Below are 14,979 nucleotides of genomic sequence, written 5' to 3' on the forward strand. Positions count from 1 at the left end.
CATAGAGAAAAGCAGTTAAAGTCAAGGAGATGATTGAAGAGAATTCAATATTTGGAATGTCAATATTGGCCTTGAAAATTTGCCCCAAATCAGGAGAATTAACCAGGGTAATAATTAAACAATGTGGTTACTTATGAGTAAATATGCATTAGACAATATTACACACAGTATTTTTTTAATTTCATACTGTAAGTGTTTTCTAGATACCTCTGTTCAAGACCATAACAATTGTATGGAACAAAAAAATCATTATTAGACAAGCTGACAACATAAGATCAATAAATACAGCTTGTAAACTACCTCAGGGGTCTCATACTGCCTGTCAAGAAGGCTAGTACTTGAAATATAACAACAGAAACAACAAACACTGCTAAATTATTAAACATCCTATGGGAAAACTCAGGAGCTCAAATTTGTGCTCTCATATTCCTTTTTTATTTTCCTTTATTCCAAAGACATTAGACAAATATAGTTAGCTTTTTAGCTTGAATATGTGGCATATTTTTTCCTGCTTTGTTTTGAACTCTTGCACCTACTAAAACAGCAAACCCATCATTCATTTCCATTCTGATCATCTCCCCCAATCAGGTTATTTCCTGGTATACTGAAGTACAGTTCCTAGAAATCCCTGCCAGGCTTAAAAATAGTTAAACATCTGATGAATCCCAAGCTGGCAATTACATTCTATCTAATAAGTTACATTCATTCTGGGAAGCACTATGCTTCTTATTTTTTTAAAAAAAATAAATGCAAGGCAAACCCAAAAATAATATCAGCACACAGCTTTTATAATTGATGGAAATGGAATTCTATCCTGGCATTTAAATGTGGGACCAAAATGTTTAACGTTACAACATTAAACTGTTCTCTCATACATTCATACAATGTATGATGTATCGTATATATTCTCTCCCTTATTCTATTTTCTGTTGAGATATATTTGGATAAAATCTTCTTTTCATTGTATCTGATCACTAACAAAAGGTGGGTGCTTTCATATTCATAAATTTTTCATTGAAAGCTATGGTGGGGAGAAGATAACTTGTGGTCAAATGAGAAAGGGAGGTATTTTTTTTTTTAGTTGTAAATCATTTTGGCTCTTAAAAAGGTTCGATATCAGCCTTAACCAAAAATAAGAAATTTCACCTTAGCAGAAGAGATAGAACAGAAAGTGTTATATTGAACATTTACAGGGAGGTGACCATCATAAAAGTATGCATAACATATGCTTCATTTTGAGTTGTTTAACATAATATTTTGGGGGGGAAATTAAGCATTTTTTTCTCAGTGGTAAGAAAAATAGAAGATTTAAACAAAGGACAAGATAACAATTGGAAGAGATAAGAGTTTTGGCTTCCATTCATTTTCAGACACAACTGCATTTGTGATCTTTTTTCCAAGTCAAGACTTGCAATTGTATATTGTGGTATCATGGATCTATTTATTACTTCCTTTATTAACCACAGATGCACTTTTATAACTTTGGCTTACAAATGTATGTTTTATTTAAAAAAAATACATATGTTTCTACAGTGTTTGTAAGCTAATACTGTTCTTCAGCTATTAATGGATATTATGTACATATTTTGAAACTCTAATCATTCACTTCTTTGTTTTAGGAGCTTGGCAATGGGATTTTCATATGCAGCTATCCAATTTACCAGAGAGAAGATAACTTTCTGCTACCATTTCATGTCACTTGCATATATGTTCACTCAAGAATGCATCTGAAATCTTTAACAAATTTATCTGCACAGATTTAAAATTCATGTTCAAAAGGATCTTTTCTCAGACCATGAATTGTATCATAATATGCATATATGGTGAACCTTTTAGAGACTGAGTGCCCAAACTGCAACCCAAAACCCACTTATGTATCGTTGGGTGCTGGGTGGCCGTGGCCCATTGGGTGGGTGTGGCCCATTGGGTGGGTGTGGCCCATTGGGTGGGCGTGACTGCAGTGGTAATGGCAGACTGAGTGGGACTAAAAAGTCCAATCAATCAATTCCAACTTTGCGAGATTTTTTTTTCCAGCGAGAAGTTGAAATTGATTGATTGATTAACCTTTTTTTTGCACACGGTAGCAGAGGTCCAAAAGCGAAAAGGTTTTATAAAACCCAGCTGAAGGGCTAGGACTGGGACGATGGCTCATGTGCCCACAGAGAGGGTTCTGTGTGCCACCTGTGGCACACGTGCCATAGGTTTGCCACCACAGGGCCATATACGGTATCTATGCTGAATGTACTAAAGAACTAGAAAAGCAGAGCTGTGTATGCATGGAAAATGCTTAGAAAGTATTGGTTTGGAATTGTTCCACCATGAGCCCAGCATCTCTCTACTATTTATTAAAATGGCTCATCTTTTTTCAGCCTTCTATGGTCCAATTATGATTAATTTGTTAATAATAAAATTAAGTAAGTAACTGACCCTTTAAAGTAGCCACACTTTTTTCAGTTTTAATGTAGGTTTTGGGAGGGAAAAGGGGCTGTTTTAAAAAGATGCAGGAAAATGCTGTGCTTATAGTTTGTCTAAAGTAGGTTTTCATGCATATTGTAAACAACCCTACTATAGGTGTATCTGTAGAGAGAATAGCAGAGTATTGAAATCATTCAGAAAACTGAAAGATGCCTTGGATTATTATTCAGTTCTCTGTTGCTCTGCCTTTTGACCAAGGCCATAGGAAGAATGTAATTACTTTTGGACCAATTTTCTCTACCTTGAAATGGAAAAATTCAAACTGGTCATGCTGAGAGTTGGCTCTTTCAGCAGTTCTTGATATGCTTCATCAGTAAGAATTTGTTCCTCTGTTGGAAATAGTAGAAGCAAGCCAGATAGGTTTACAATACTTCTGTTCACGCTTTTCAGGTGTGACCAGCAGTTGCAATGGATAATTGGGTTTATACCCCAGGGGTTCTTCTTATGCCTTTCTCCTCTCCTTCTGGTCGACACTGATGCAAAATAGATTGGGGGTGGGACTCTGGAATCCTAATGTATAGAATTGCTAGTTTAATTTCTGACGGTTCATCCTAACTATATAACTAAACACTATAGGTTGTTTTTTTCCTTCTATTGTTATTTGGAGACTACAAATAGAAGATGAAATTATGTTGCATAGATTAAAAGAGCTAAAAAAGGAGCTGTTGCAAAAACAAGTGTGTGGGGCATAGCCACTAAAATGAGTGGGTGGGATGACCAATTGCTTATAAGAAAATAAAATAAAGAAAATTTTCAAAAAGTTTTATGACTAAAACGATGCATAGTGTGCAGAAACAAAGTGTAAGAGGCTTATTTCTTTCTCCTAATATTGAATCAGGAGTCATCCAATGAAATCAAACGATAGACTTCTTACTGTCTATATTTAATATCCTTTCTTCACACAGCATATATTTAAACTGAGGGATATGCTATCATCAAAGGTGGCAAGGGTTACTTACTTAGGTATTTTAATAATAAGGGATTACTTACTTTGACAGGTGAGGAAACTATCTGTGGCTATTAGACATTTATTTATTTTATTTTTATTTTAATCCCATTTATATCCCGCCCTTCTCCGAAGACTCAGGGCGGCTTACAATCTAAGCACAAATCAATGTGCTTAGCAATAGCCTTCATTCTATGTATATGCCTGCTTATTAGGGCTTCCCCCCCCAGCGGCATTATTACAAAGTCAGCTTATTGCCCCCAACAACCTGGGTCCTCATTTTACCTACCTCAGAAGGATGGAAGGCTGAGTCAACCTTGAGCCTGGTGGGACTCGAACCTGCACTAATTGCAGGCAGCTGGTGTTACTTAAGGAGGCATTAGCCCACTTATGCACCACTACCAGGATTAGAGGCAGCGAGCCTCTGAATTTCTAATTGCAGGGGAACAACCGTGGGAAAAAGCTTTTGCATGCTCAAGTCTTGATATACCTCTACTTTAATTCAGCCATTTTCATGACATGTCTCCGAGAATTCCTGGATATGTTTATTATGGTCACTCAACCCTGCCCTCAAAAGAAGAACAAAAGGGGTTGAGTGTTTTAAGAACAAAGTAGGAAATCTTTTTCCAAAGAAAGTTTAGATATCTTTTCCCCTTTATTTTAATTTCCCTCATTTTACAGATAGTCCTCGACCATTCATTTAGTGACCATTTGAAGTTGCAACAGTACTCAAAAAAATGACTTATGACCGTTTTTCCCACTTATGACCATTGCAGCACCCCCATGGTCACAAGAGCTGTGATGGAGGCACAATGGCTAGACTGCAGTATTTGCAGGCTAACTCACTGCTCACAGCCAGGAGTTCAATCCTGACCCACTCAAGGTTGACTCAGCCTTCCATCCTCCGAGGTCAGTAAAATGAGGAGCCAGATTGTTGGGTGGCCAATAGGCTGACTCTGTAAACTGCTAAGAGAGGGCTGTAAAACACTAAGAAGCGCTATATAAGTCTAAATGCTATTGCTACGATCAAAATTTGGATAGTACGCAACTGGCTCATATTTATGATGCTTGCTGCATCTCAGGGTCAAGTGATCACCTTTTGTGACAAACAAGTCAACAATTAAAGCCCCAATTATTTTTGAACTGCACCTCAGAATTTCTGCAAGGATTTTGCCAAGATGTGGAGAAGAGTCTATTAGTGTTGGATTTCTGTATTAGATTTCTCAGGAAATTTTTCATGCTTGGTTTCATTTTGACATGGGTGTCCTTGTAGAGTGCATTCTTGGAATATTCAAGTAATCAACTGAGTTACATTTTAGTTTATGTAAATTGTTCATAACTATAAGTTAACAAAATATCATTCTGGGGACCTTGAGGCAATTAAATAAGAAGGGGAATGGATATAAAACTGCAGACATTTGGAGTACATAGGAATTAACTGAATTACTTGTCTGCAAAACTTTAAACAAAATGGGGTTGCTCGATCCTGGGAAAAGTTTGCTTGACGGAGTTTGTCTTCTGATCTGAAGTGCAATGAATCATCACTAATTTCTGATATAAGTAATCCTCGACCTACAACCACAATTGAGCTCAAAATTTCTGTGGCTAAGCAAGACAGTTGTTAAGTGAATTTTGCCACATTTTATGACCTTTCTCGCCACAGTTGTTAAGTGAATCACTGCAATTGTTAAGTTAGTGATGCAGTTGTTAAGTGAATCTGTCTTCCCAAATGATTTTGCTTGATGGAAAGTTGCAAAAATGATCACATGATCCCAGGATGCTGCAACCATCATAAATATGAGTCAGTTGCCAAGTGTCTGAATTTTGATCACATAAGCATGGGGGTGCTCCAATGATCATGTGAAAAAGGTCATGTCACTTTTTTTTCAGTGCTGTTGAATGCTTACTAAATGAACTGTTGTAAGTCAGGACTACGTGTACTACCCAGAGGATAGTCTGTGTGAAGTTCTCAACGTATTACACTTCTTTGGAAATTCTAACTTTTTCTACCCGACTGGCTCATGACAGTGACAAATCAGCACAACTTCAACAACTGTCTTAACTGTGATGAACCCTGTGCAGCTTCTAGTGGGCAGAAAAAAAAGATTTCGGCAGGTATATTACATTTTTGCCCATATTACAGAGGGCCGAAAAAGTAAAAGAAAAAGAGATTGGAATGTAAATCAATGAGTACATAAGATTTTGAACAGAAAAAAAAATGTCAATAGTTTTTTTTTGAAATGCCAACTTTAAGAACTTTCAATGGAAGAATATAATAAGTACTGCAAATTCTTTTCATTGACTGAAAAATGTGGACATTGTTGCATTATTTAATTAGTTAATGTATAAAAGGGCATATTGCCTGCACATAATGTCCCTTAATGTGTATCTAACAATAGACATTTTAGCAAAGAACAAATAAAATGGAATCTTTGGTGCTCTGTCAGTTTGGTTGTATGCTTGTAGACATTTTATTACCCAACTAGGTAACATCTTCAGTTCTAGTGAGTGTGGGGTTTTCTCCCTGTGTGTACACAGTAGCTTGTGCTGCTAGTGTTGGTGGGGATGTGATTTTCTCCTTATTAGTTCCTTGATCAGGGTGTTGTTTGCCTGTTTGTCTTGGGTAATCACTGTTTGCCTGCATGTTGGCTGCTGATATAAAACTGTAGAATCACAGGGCTGAAAGAGATCTTGGAGGTCTTCTGTTCTAATCCCCTGCTTAAGGAAGAGCATTATACCATTCTAGTAATATGATTGTCCCATTTAATCTTGAAGATCTCCAGTGATGGAGCACTTACAACCCCAGGAGGCAATGAATGAATGAACCTTTATTGTCAAAGTACAACCATGTATACATTGAGATTGGCTGAGCCTCCCTTCGTGGCCCCCCTCCACAACTCACAATGACAACAAACCCACCATCTTGTTACACCATGTGAGCTAATTGCACAACACACCGGCCTCACAAGTCAGTCACACATAAAATTATAAAATTATTTCCTGTTCAAGAGCCTAACAGCCCATGGATAAAAGCTGTTCTTCAGCATGTTGGTACGGCTGGCTATACTCCTATATCTCCTACCCGATGGTAGGAGAGTAAAGAGATACCGACCAGGGTGTGAGTTGTCCTTTGTCCAGGGAACAAAGCTATTTCATTGATTAATTGTTCTCACCATAAGAAAATTTCTCCTTACTTCAAGGTTGGGTTCCACCCATTACTTCTTGTCCTGCCTTCTGGCATCCTAGTGAATAAGTCAATCCCCTCGTCTTTGTGATATCTTCTCAAATACAGGAAGACAGCTAAATTGCCCCCCCCCCGCAATCCTTCTCAATTGACAAATAAAGTCTTTAAATGCTATTAATAAGTGTTTCCCCAGGGAACAAAGCAAGTGATATAATGAGTAATTAAAGCAACGGATTTGAAAAGACAATATCTAATTTAAATCTACTGTCTACTAACTCAGGGAATTTAAAGCTACTGTCCACTAATTTAGGGAAGATTATCAATTTTCTTGATAAAAACCCTGCAACCCAAATGAACACTATAGGAATTTAATTGCAAATCTACAGAAGGTAGCCAGCCAGGTACACAGAAATATACCGGTATAATAATCTACTTTTGTTTCTCTCTCACACTAGTCTAGCATATTCCAATTACTCTTTATTATCGTAAACAATGGAAATTATTTCAGATTAAAAAAGACTATTTAATATAATTAGAATACAACACCTGAGTCCAAAATAATTGAGAGTAACCAAGCCCTGCTCTTTGCTCCTAGCTTCCTTTTTAAAACTCAGAAACCTGAACTTTTGACCTTGAATTCAATAAGACATTCTCTGGTAGATATGTATTACAATATTACCAAAGCTGGCACCCTGTAGAAGTGCTCTCAATACAACAGCAATGTCATAGGACTGAATGAAGTTTTGATTTAAAGGGAATTTGATCAAATCCCCTCCTTCAAACTGAATTGCAAAATCAATTTGCTGATCTGAATTGTTGCAATATATTTCAGCACAAGCAAGCAAGCAAATAAACAAAAAGCAGTATTGTTTCAGCACCAAACTTTGCAAAGAAATGCAAAAATCTTTTTTCGAAAATACTTTTCTCCCAACGTGTAACTGGGCCCAACACATGTAGAACTAAGTCTACATTGGCATCTCAACTCTCTCACTGTTAGGTCTGGTAGAAGATAATTAAGATAGATAATTAAGGCTGTAATAAACTCACTGGATGCTCTGATTTATTCTAATTTTTCTCTATACTTAATCTTTAATATTGCAGAAATTCAAAAGAATAACATTGCTAATGTATATTATGATATTAACTCAGCTGGAGATAATGTGAATGAGTTACTCTACTAGTTCTCAAGGACTGGATCTTATCTCTTATCAAGATGTCAATAGGAAAGATCGGCACTTGAGTCTTACAGAACTATATACTAGTGAATCCAGAAATGCGCTGGAATGATCATGTCCTTTTGGTTTAATGTTATGGAGGTGGTGGTGGTGGTGGTGGTAAGGGGTGGAATGCTTATATGCAAGTTGTGACATAATAGTACAACACTGTTTTTTTCAGTTGCCTCCCCCTACCATGCCAATGCATCTGATTTAGCTATTGAAAGGGTGGGTGGATTTGAATACAGATAAATTATTAGGGGAACAGCTGCAAATGGTAGAACAAAGCCTCTCTGGACATAGACGGGTGTATTGCAATCTTTTATATCATGCAAGGTAGTTCCTGAAATGCTTAACAATCAGTTCCATGAGTCACCTGATAAAAAAACAGCTACCAAGATCTAAACACACAACAATGTCCCTGTAAATTGTTAGAAAGTACATTCCATTTAACATAGACCATTCTACTAAGAAAGATCAAAACTGAATCAAAACATAGAACAAGATATTTTAAACATAAAATTATGGAATTTTATGATAGATGATAGATAGATAAATAGATAGATATGTTAAAAGACAGCAGACATCTTTGTAAAATGAAAGATATACAGATTCTGATATTATAGAGTTGAGCTAATCACTTGCAAAAAGCATAATCGAGATGTTGCAAACAGATCTAAGAGTACTTGCAACATATACAGGAGATTTTTTTTTTGTAAAAAGCTAAATTAAAAATAATTGTGAAAGGACTAAAAATACAGACATTCTAATATTTCTTTGCAGACATTTTACTTTGTGATGGTAGAAGTATCTAAATAAATAATAGTGATCCAAATTCACTGTTTTAAATATGGAATGTTATAAATGTGGATGGTTTACATTTCATTATATACCGTATGTTGAATATTCTGTGTAGGCAATTTGTTAGTCTAACTACATGAAATATGTCAAGTAGAACTGAAAATGTAAATACTGTAATCCTACAAAGCAGTTTAAATTGTTCTTAATGTATGCACATACATTATTTTCTTCAAATAAGTACAAATACATGCACCCCCCTCCCATAATTTGGGCAAGATTCTTTTGTGCAATTAAACTGAATATTTACAACTTTATTTATTAAATAGCTGTTCACATCTGGAGGTTGAAAGGGAGCTCATTAAAAGTCTCTAATATAAAAATACTGAGTGCACAATAAGAAAAACCATAAATATTTTAGTTTTGCAAGTGAAAAGAATACAGAAAGAAAGCTTTGAAATATATGTTCTGTTAATAGAGGCTATGCCCAACATGGTTAGATATGATTTCAATGTCCTACTTTAGTCTTTTATAATATATGCAATCCCTGAGACAAAAGGTAATTTGATAGAATCAGTGTTAATAGATGTTATTCATATAAACACAATATAGACAGTCACTGTTTAAACATCTTAAATAAGGTAGTGCCATGAAAGAATAAAACATGATTACCTGTGAATATATCCATGATTATTCATTCATAAGTATCAATATTAAATGGATGGATTTAAAGACATTGGTATATTCAACAGAATACTCTCACCCTTTCAAGAATCAGCACAAGAATCATTCCCCTCCCCTCCATCATTGATTGCTTTAGTCATGATGGTTTAAGCTAAACAAAATAGGTTGCTACCCCATTAATAGTTGAATTGCAATAGCTGCACAATAGATATTAAGAACTGACCAGTACAAGTCCAGGAACAATAAAAACATAGCTGGGAAAGTGCTTGCATCTTAGCTGAAGTCAGCTGTCAGCACTAGGCACTTGCTATTAGATCTTGCAGTAAGGTGATATTTGAATATGACAATAGACTTAGAATATAGGAATAGCACTTAGACTTAGACTTGAATACAGCACCAACACTTTGAGATATATTTGCAGCACTGTCGGGGCAGTTTACAATCTGTGTCCTCATTTTACCAATCTCAGAAGGATGGAAGGCTGAGTCAACCATGACCCTGGTCACGATTGAACTCTAGATTGTGGGCAGAGTTGCCTGCAATACTCCATTCTGACCATTGCGCCACCAGGGCTCATACAGTATACACTGGTGGAGCTATTAATTATTTTATTACTGAGTACCTTTACTTACAGAAACTAATGCTGGCAATTTGAGTAATTGCTGTTTTTAAAATATTTTTTAATTAAAATAATTTTTAACAACATGAAAGCAATATATATTTTGAAAGAAAATAAGAAGGAATACCAAGAAAGCTAATTTACAAAAAGAAAAGTTATCAAAGAAGCGGCTTCTGATCTTTTTGACATAGGTTGTTAAGAATGCATTTATATTTTCCCCTCTCCCTCCCAATTTACATCATAATTTCCTTCGTCCATAAGCCAATCATTCTAACCATCAAATCCATAAATCACAAGTTCATTTTTTTCAGCAAAAAGTCCATAATTTTACTTATTATAATTTAATTTGAAAAAAGTTAACAAGAGAAAAGCTCTGGAAATGTTAGAAAACAAAATAAGGAGCTATAGCGAAGAAAGAAAATAGAAAAGGAAAAGAAAGAAAAGGGGGAAAAAATGCCTTTGGGAAATTGTTGAAGAATGCTCTAGAGCAGGGGTGGGCAACTTCGGCTCTTTTATGACTCATGGACTTCAACTCCCAGAATTCCTGAGTCAGCTGACTCAGGAATTCTGGGAGTTGAAGTCCATGAGTCATAAAAGAGCCGAGGTTGCCTACCCCTGCTCTAGAGCATCCTAGAGAACTCACCATTTTCAGATTTATTTTATTTTGCCCACAAATTTGAGAGAGAATTTCAAAAAAGCCATTTGTGCCTTGTTCTAGCATTATTTCCAGTGTCACTGTGGTTAGCTATCGGTTACAAAATCCCACTGGTAGTCAGTATGGGCAAATTAAGAATATTTTCCTTCAACTTAAAAGTTTGGTGATTTTTGCTCTGAATTTTTATTAAATGAATGGATATTTTAATGGAAAAAGTAGTTTCCAATTAACACACCACAGAAGGGGCAAGGGAAGCAAGTGTGTTATGATACCAATTCTGTAACATAAGGATGAAAAGGTAGAATTTGCCTTGTGATGTCATGGCACATATTTCATCATTTTAGCATCACTGTAATTAGGCATGAACACCTGCGTCTTTAATAATTTGATATCTGAAAGTAAACCAATAGTACGGTACAATAATGGAATAAATTGTAGAGGAAATTAATTAATGAACAATAATGCCAATAAGACAAAATTTCAAATTCCATGCTCATAATGTTTTAGTTCAAGAACCATGTTTATTTTATAAATAATAAATGATATATGTCTATGGAGATTCTCAGTCATCCAGGTATGATTGTCCTAAAAGTGCTTTGCCTCCTTAAAAAGCACCTTTGGAATAAATGATATATATTTGTTTCTCTCTAGAATGTGTTAGGATTTTAAGACCCATAATTTCTGTACAGCATTGGCCAACTGATTGTTGATTTTGAGCTTCAAACATTTGGGCAGATTAATGCATGCATACTCTCATACATATATTGTAATACTAATACTAATTCTAATTCTAATACTAATACTAATACTACTAATAATAATAATTGTAATAATTTATTTATTTATTTATTTTCAGCCACAAAAATAAACTTTTGTTTTGTCAGAAGTTTCAAAGGGAACTGAAGTGTCAGCTGGTGCCTTCACTCACCTCAGCAATGAATGACTTGGCTGTCGATGGGTTCATTACCAAAATGGCCCGTCTCAGCGTGTCCCGATAGCGGTTGAGTTCTTCAATCCGCATGGTGGTGAAGAGTCCTGTGATCATTTTATTGATGTTGTTCTCCACTTTCTGAAGTGCTACATCCATTCCCTGCTGAGATACTTTGTCCAAAAACTCTTGTATTCCACGGATATCTGGGAACATTAAAAACTCATCAGAATGCTAATTACCAAATGGAACACAGACAAAACTGATTTGGTCTTATCTGAAGAAAGGTATTGTGCCTCAAGTTAAGCAACCACCCCCTGAAGTCACATTAACTTAATATTCATTGCAATTGTTTGTTAGCTACATTCCTGACATGTCCTAAAGGGCTAATTTGTGAGTGGAGATTTTTAGGCACTAGTTTATTTTGAAAAGAACAATTTAAAAAGGAATTTAATTATCCCTGGTTTGCTTTCCTTGGATGCTCATAGTATGGGACCAAATCCTGACAGACTGTGGTGTTCATTAAGCAACACATGCCAAGAAAAGGACAATAAGTTATCAAAAGGCAGTCTACCACTGATAGAATCCATCTGATAGAATCCAGAAATCACATTATAACAATAGCTCCCCTGTCTTCAGGAAGAAATATGTAATTTAGAAGTGGAAAACATTAACAGCAATGACACATGTAGTAAATATGTCAAAAGAATTAAGAATCTGAAACATGGTATCTTTACTAGGCAGAGTCACACCTTGAGACCAATAGCATGGATAAACCTTCAAAGTCTAATGACAGGAACACTTGAAAAACTGGGGGGGGGGGGGAAGGAAGCTAGGTACAAATTAATATGAACTGAGAAAGATGGGCTATCAAATGGTAATGGGTAGGGGAAAAATCCTCTCTTTGTCACTCTAACTAAAAATAAGCTTCTAAAACTGTTTAATTACATCTCAAATTGAAATTAGAGTGCTTCAGGCCTTTTCTGAAATGCAGATAGTACCCTAGGTGATATCTGTCAGGCCTATTCTAAGGAGAAAAATATTTCAAGTTTTCTATTTCTACTCTTACTTACCTGAAATTTCCCATGTTTCATCATTGAAATAAAGCAAAGCAAAATTAAAATCACCTCACTCAAGCAACTGACCTTTCCTTCGTGTTAGTTCTTATTTTGAAAGCAGCTCTTCCTGTCCATCTTTCTATCTGAAGTTTTGTTCAGGTATGAGTTGACAATATTTGATATAAGTATCTTGTCTAAAGCTGCTAGAAATATACTGAAGGTTTTTTTTAAAAAATGGCCAACATTTGTTTTTCTAGCACGGTTGCAATAATTATTTGACTGAGGACTGATTTAGATATGTCCGCTTTCATAGGAAGTCCAGAACACTTCGGCTTAGACCACACATGTCAAACACAAGGCCCAGGGGCCAGATCCGGCCCGCGAAGTGGTTTCATGCGGCCCGCGAAGCCATCCTGGAAACAGTGAGGGAACGGCCCCCACTGCCTTGGCCCTGGCCCAGAGACCCTCCTCCTGCCAGAGACCCTCAGATCTGTCCCACTCCTGCCCAGGCCCCCATAGACACCCTTGATGAGAACAATGTAGAGCTGGCCACGCCCATCCAGTAGGTCATACGCACTTTAGCCACACCCACCCAGTAGGCCACGCCCACCCAGGCCACACCCACCCGGCCCCCTGAGGGCAACCGCAATGCTGATGCGGCCCTCAATGAAATTGAGTTTGACACCCCTGGCTTAGACTTTCTGTGGCTGACCTCATGAATAAAAACAGTCAGAACGGGATGCCAGAACTTTGGTTGAAGATAATTAGGCAGCCCAAACCAACTTTCTTAAAGGAAGAACAATTTAGAAGCGTAGATAAATGCATATATGTAAGCAACTTAATGTCCCTGAGCAACAATAGACCATAAATGTTTCTTTTGGCACTGACAGATGGTAAAAAGTCTGTCAGTGCCAAAAGAGACATTTACGGACTGCCTTTGAGCTTCTTTAGTTTTTCATTTTTAAAAATGGGAAGCTGGTGTATGACAAAGCAAAGCAGCAGAGCCCATCATTTTTATACCTGAGAACCCTCACATTGACCATACTGACATTTTTAAGACCTCAAAGTGATAAGTGGCTGCAGTGCAGTCACTTTGGAAACTCCTCTGCTCAGAAGAGGGGGGAAAATACATTAGGGTACCAGAAGCCATCCTGTTGGAAGCAGTGGGGGACAGAATCAGCAGCAATCACACCAGCTTGTGATTTTCTGCTTAATCACTACATTGTAGTTTATCACCTATCATAGCAGCCACGTTATGAAATCATTCAAAATATTTTCTGCATATTCAAAGCGAGCTTATTCCTACATTATTTCATTCATGTGAAAGACTTCACGCTAACTTCCCGACTTTAAGCCAGCCTGGAGTTCTTTAAAAAGATTAAAATGGTGAAATAAAAAGAGGTGTAGAGCAAATGTTTTTTAGACATTGGCACAGATAGTCCTTGACTTACAACAGTTTGTTTAGTGTCTGTTCATGTTTGAACCCTTTTAGGAAGTTGTGGCTTACAATTCTTCCCAGCCAGCAGATATGAATGTGAACCAGAGCCCAAAGAGAATGGCCTTTTCTAGATAAATCAAGGGATATAATTGCAGTATTTAGCTAGATCCTTCAGTAAGTTTCAAGTAGCACTAAACACTGAATAATGCCTTAATGCTGCTAAAGTACATGCTCATTCTAAAAATATACTTCCAAAAGATAGTTCGGTGATGGTTAATTGCAGTTCCTATTTAATGTCTAAATCAGGGAAATTAAATTCAGTCTAATCAGCACTGTTAGAGGTCTTTTTGGCACTTCAAGGACAATTTAAGAAGCAACACAATTATCTAAATGACTACAAATGTGCCAGTTTTAAAGTGCATCATAAAATATATATGTTTTATCTTTAACCCTGGAATATATAGCTATCTAAGGATATTCCTGCAGACTTGCAGAATTAGTACAGTTTGAAATAAAGTTTCAGGTGTTTTTTTAATAGAATAGGCATGAATGAATTTAGACCCCCTTTTTATGTATAGCATATACCCAAAACTAGATTTTTTTCTCATCTTCTCAAAATTCAATAGGTATAATTCAGAGAAAAATATGTTTAGAAGAACTTGTGCAGTACTGGAAATAAGAAATTAAAATATTTATCAAGAAATCCCCAATTCGTTTTCATATCTAATGTGAGAAGTAAGTACTTAGGAGGACTCATTTGTAATATATAATATTTACACTCTTCTTTCATGGCTATTGTATGGATTACAATAAAATAATGTACCATAGTCTTCAGAATATTCCAAAATACTATAGAAGTAGTAATTATTATCGCTATAAGTATTATTATTAAATCATACTAAAAAGAAGTAGTAATTATACACTGCAGAATTAGAATGCCACTAACAGCTTTTAACAGAATTATAGCATTAACTTTCTTC

The 14,979-nt window shown here is 36.1% G+C and overlaps 1 protein-coding gene across 2 annotated transcripts in view; it reads right to left on the reverse strand.

Moving 5' to 3' along the window:
• GRID2 (glutamate ionotropic receptor delta type subunit 2) overlaps positions 1–14,979 on the reverse strand; it is a 1,067,823-nt gene that overhangs the window by 431,912 nt on the left and 620,932 nt on the right. For both annotated transcript variants that reach the window (XM_083367820.1, XM_083367821.1), the window contains exon 4: positions 11,504–11,709. In XM_083367820.1, coding sequence (XP_083223946.1) covers positions 11,504–11,709 — 206 coding nt within the window. The remainder of the gene's footprint in view (positions 1–11,503; positions 11,710–14,979) is intronic.

This window comes from Vipera ursinii, assembly GCF_947247035.1.
Source record: "Vipera ursinii genome assembly, chromosome: 7".
Taxonomy (NCBI): domain Eukaryota; kingdom Metazoa; phylum Chordata; class Lepidosauria; order Squamata; family Viperidae; genus Vipera; species Vipera ursinii.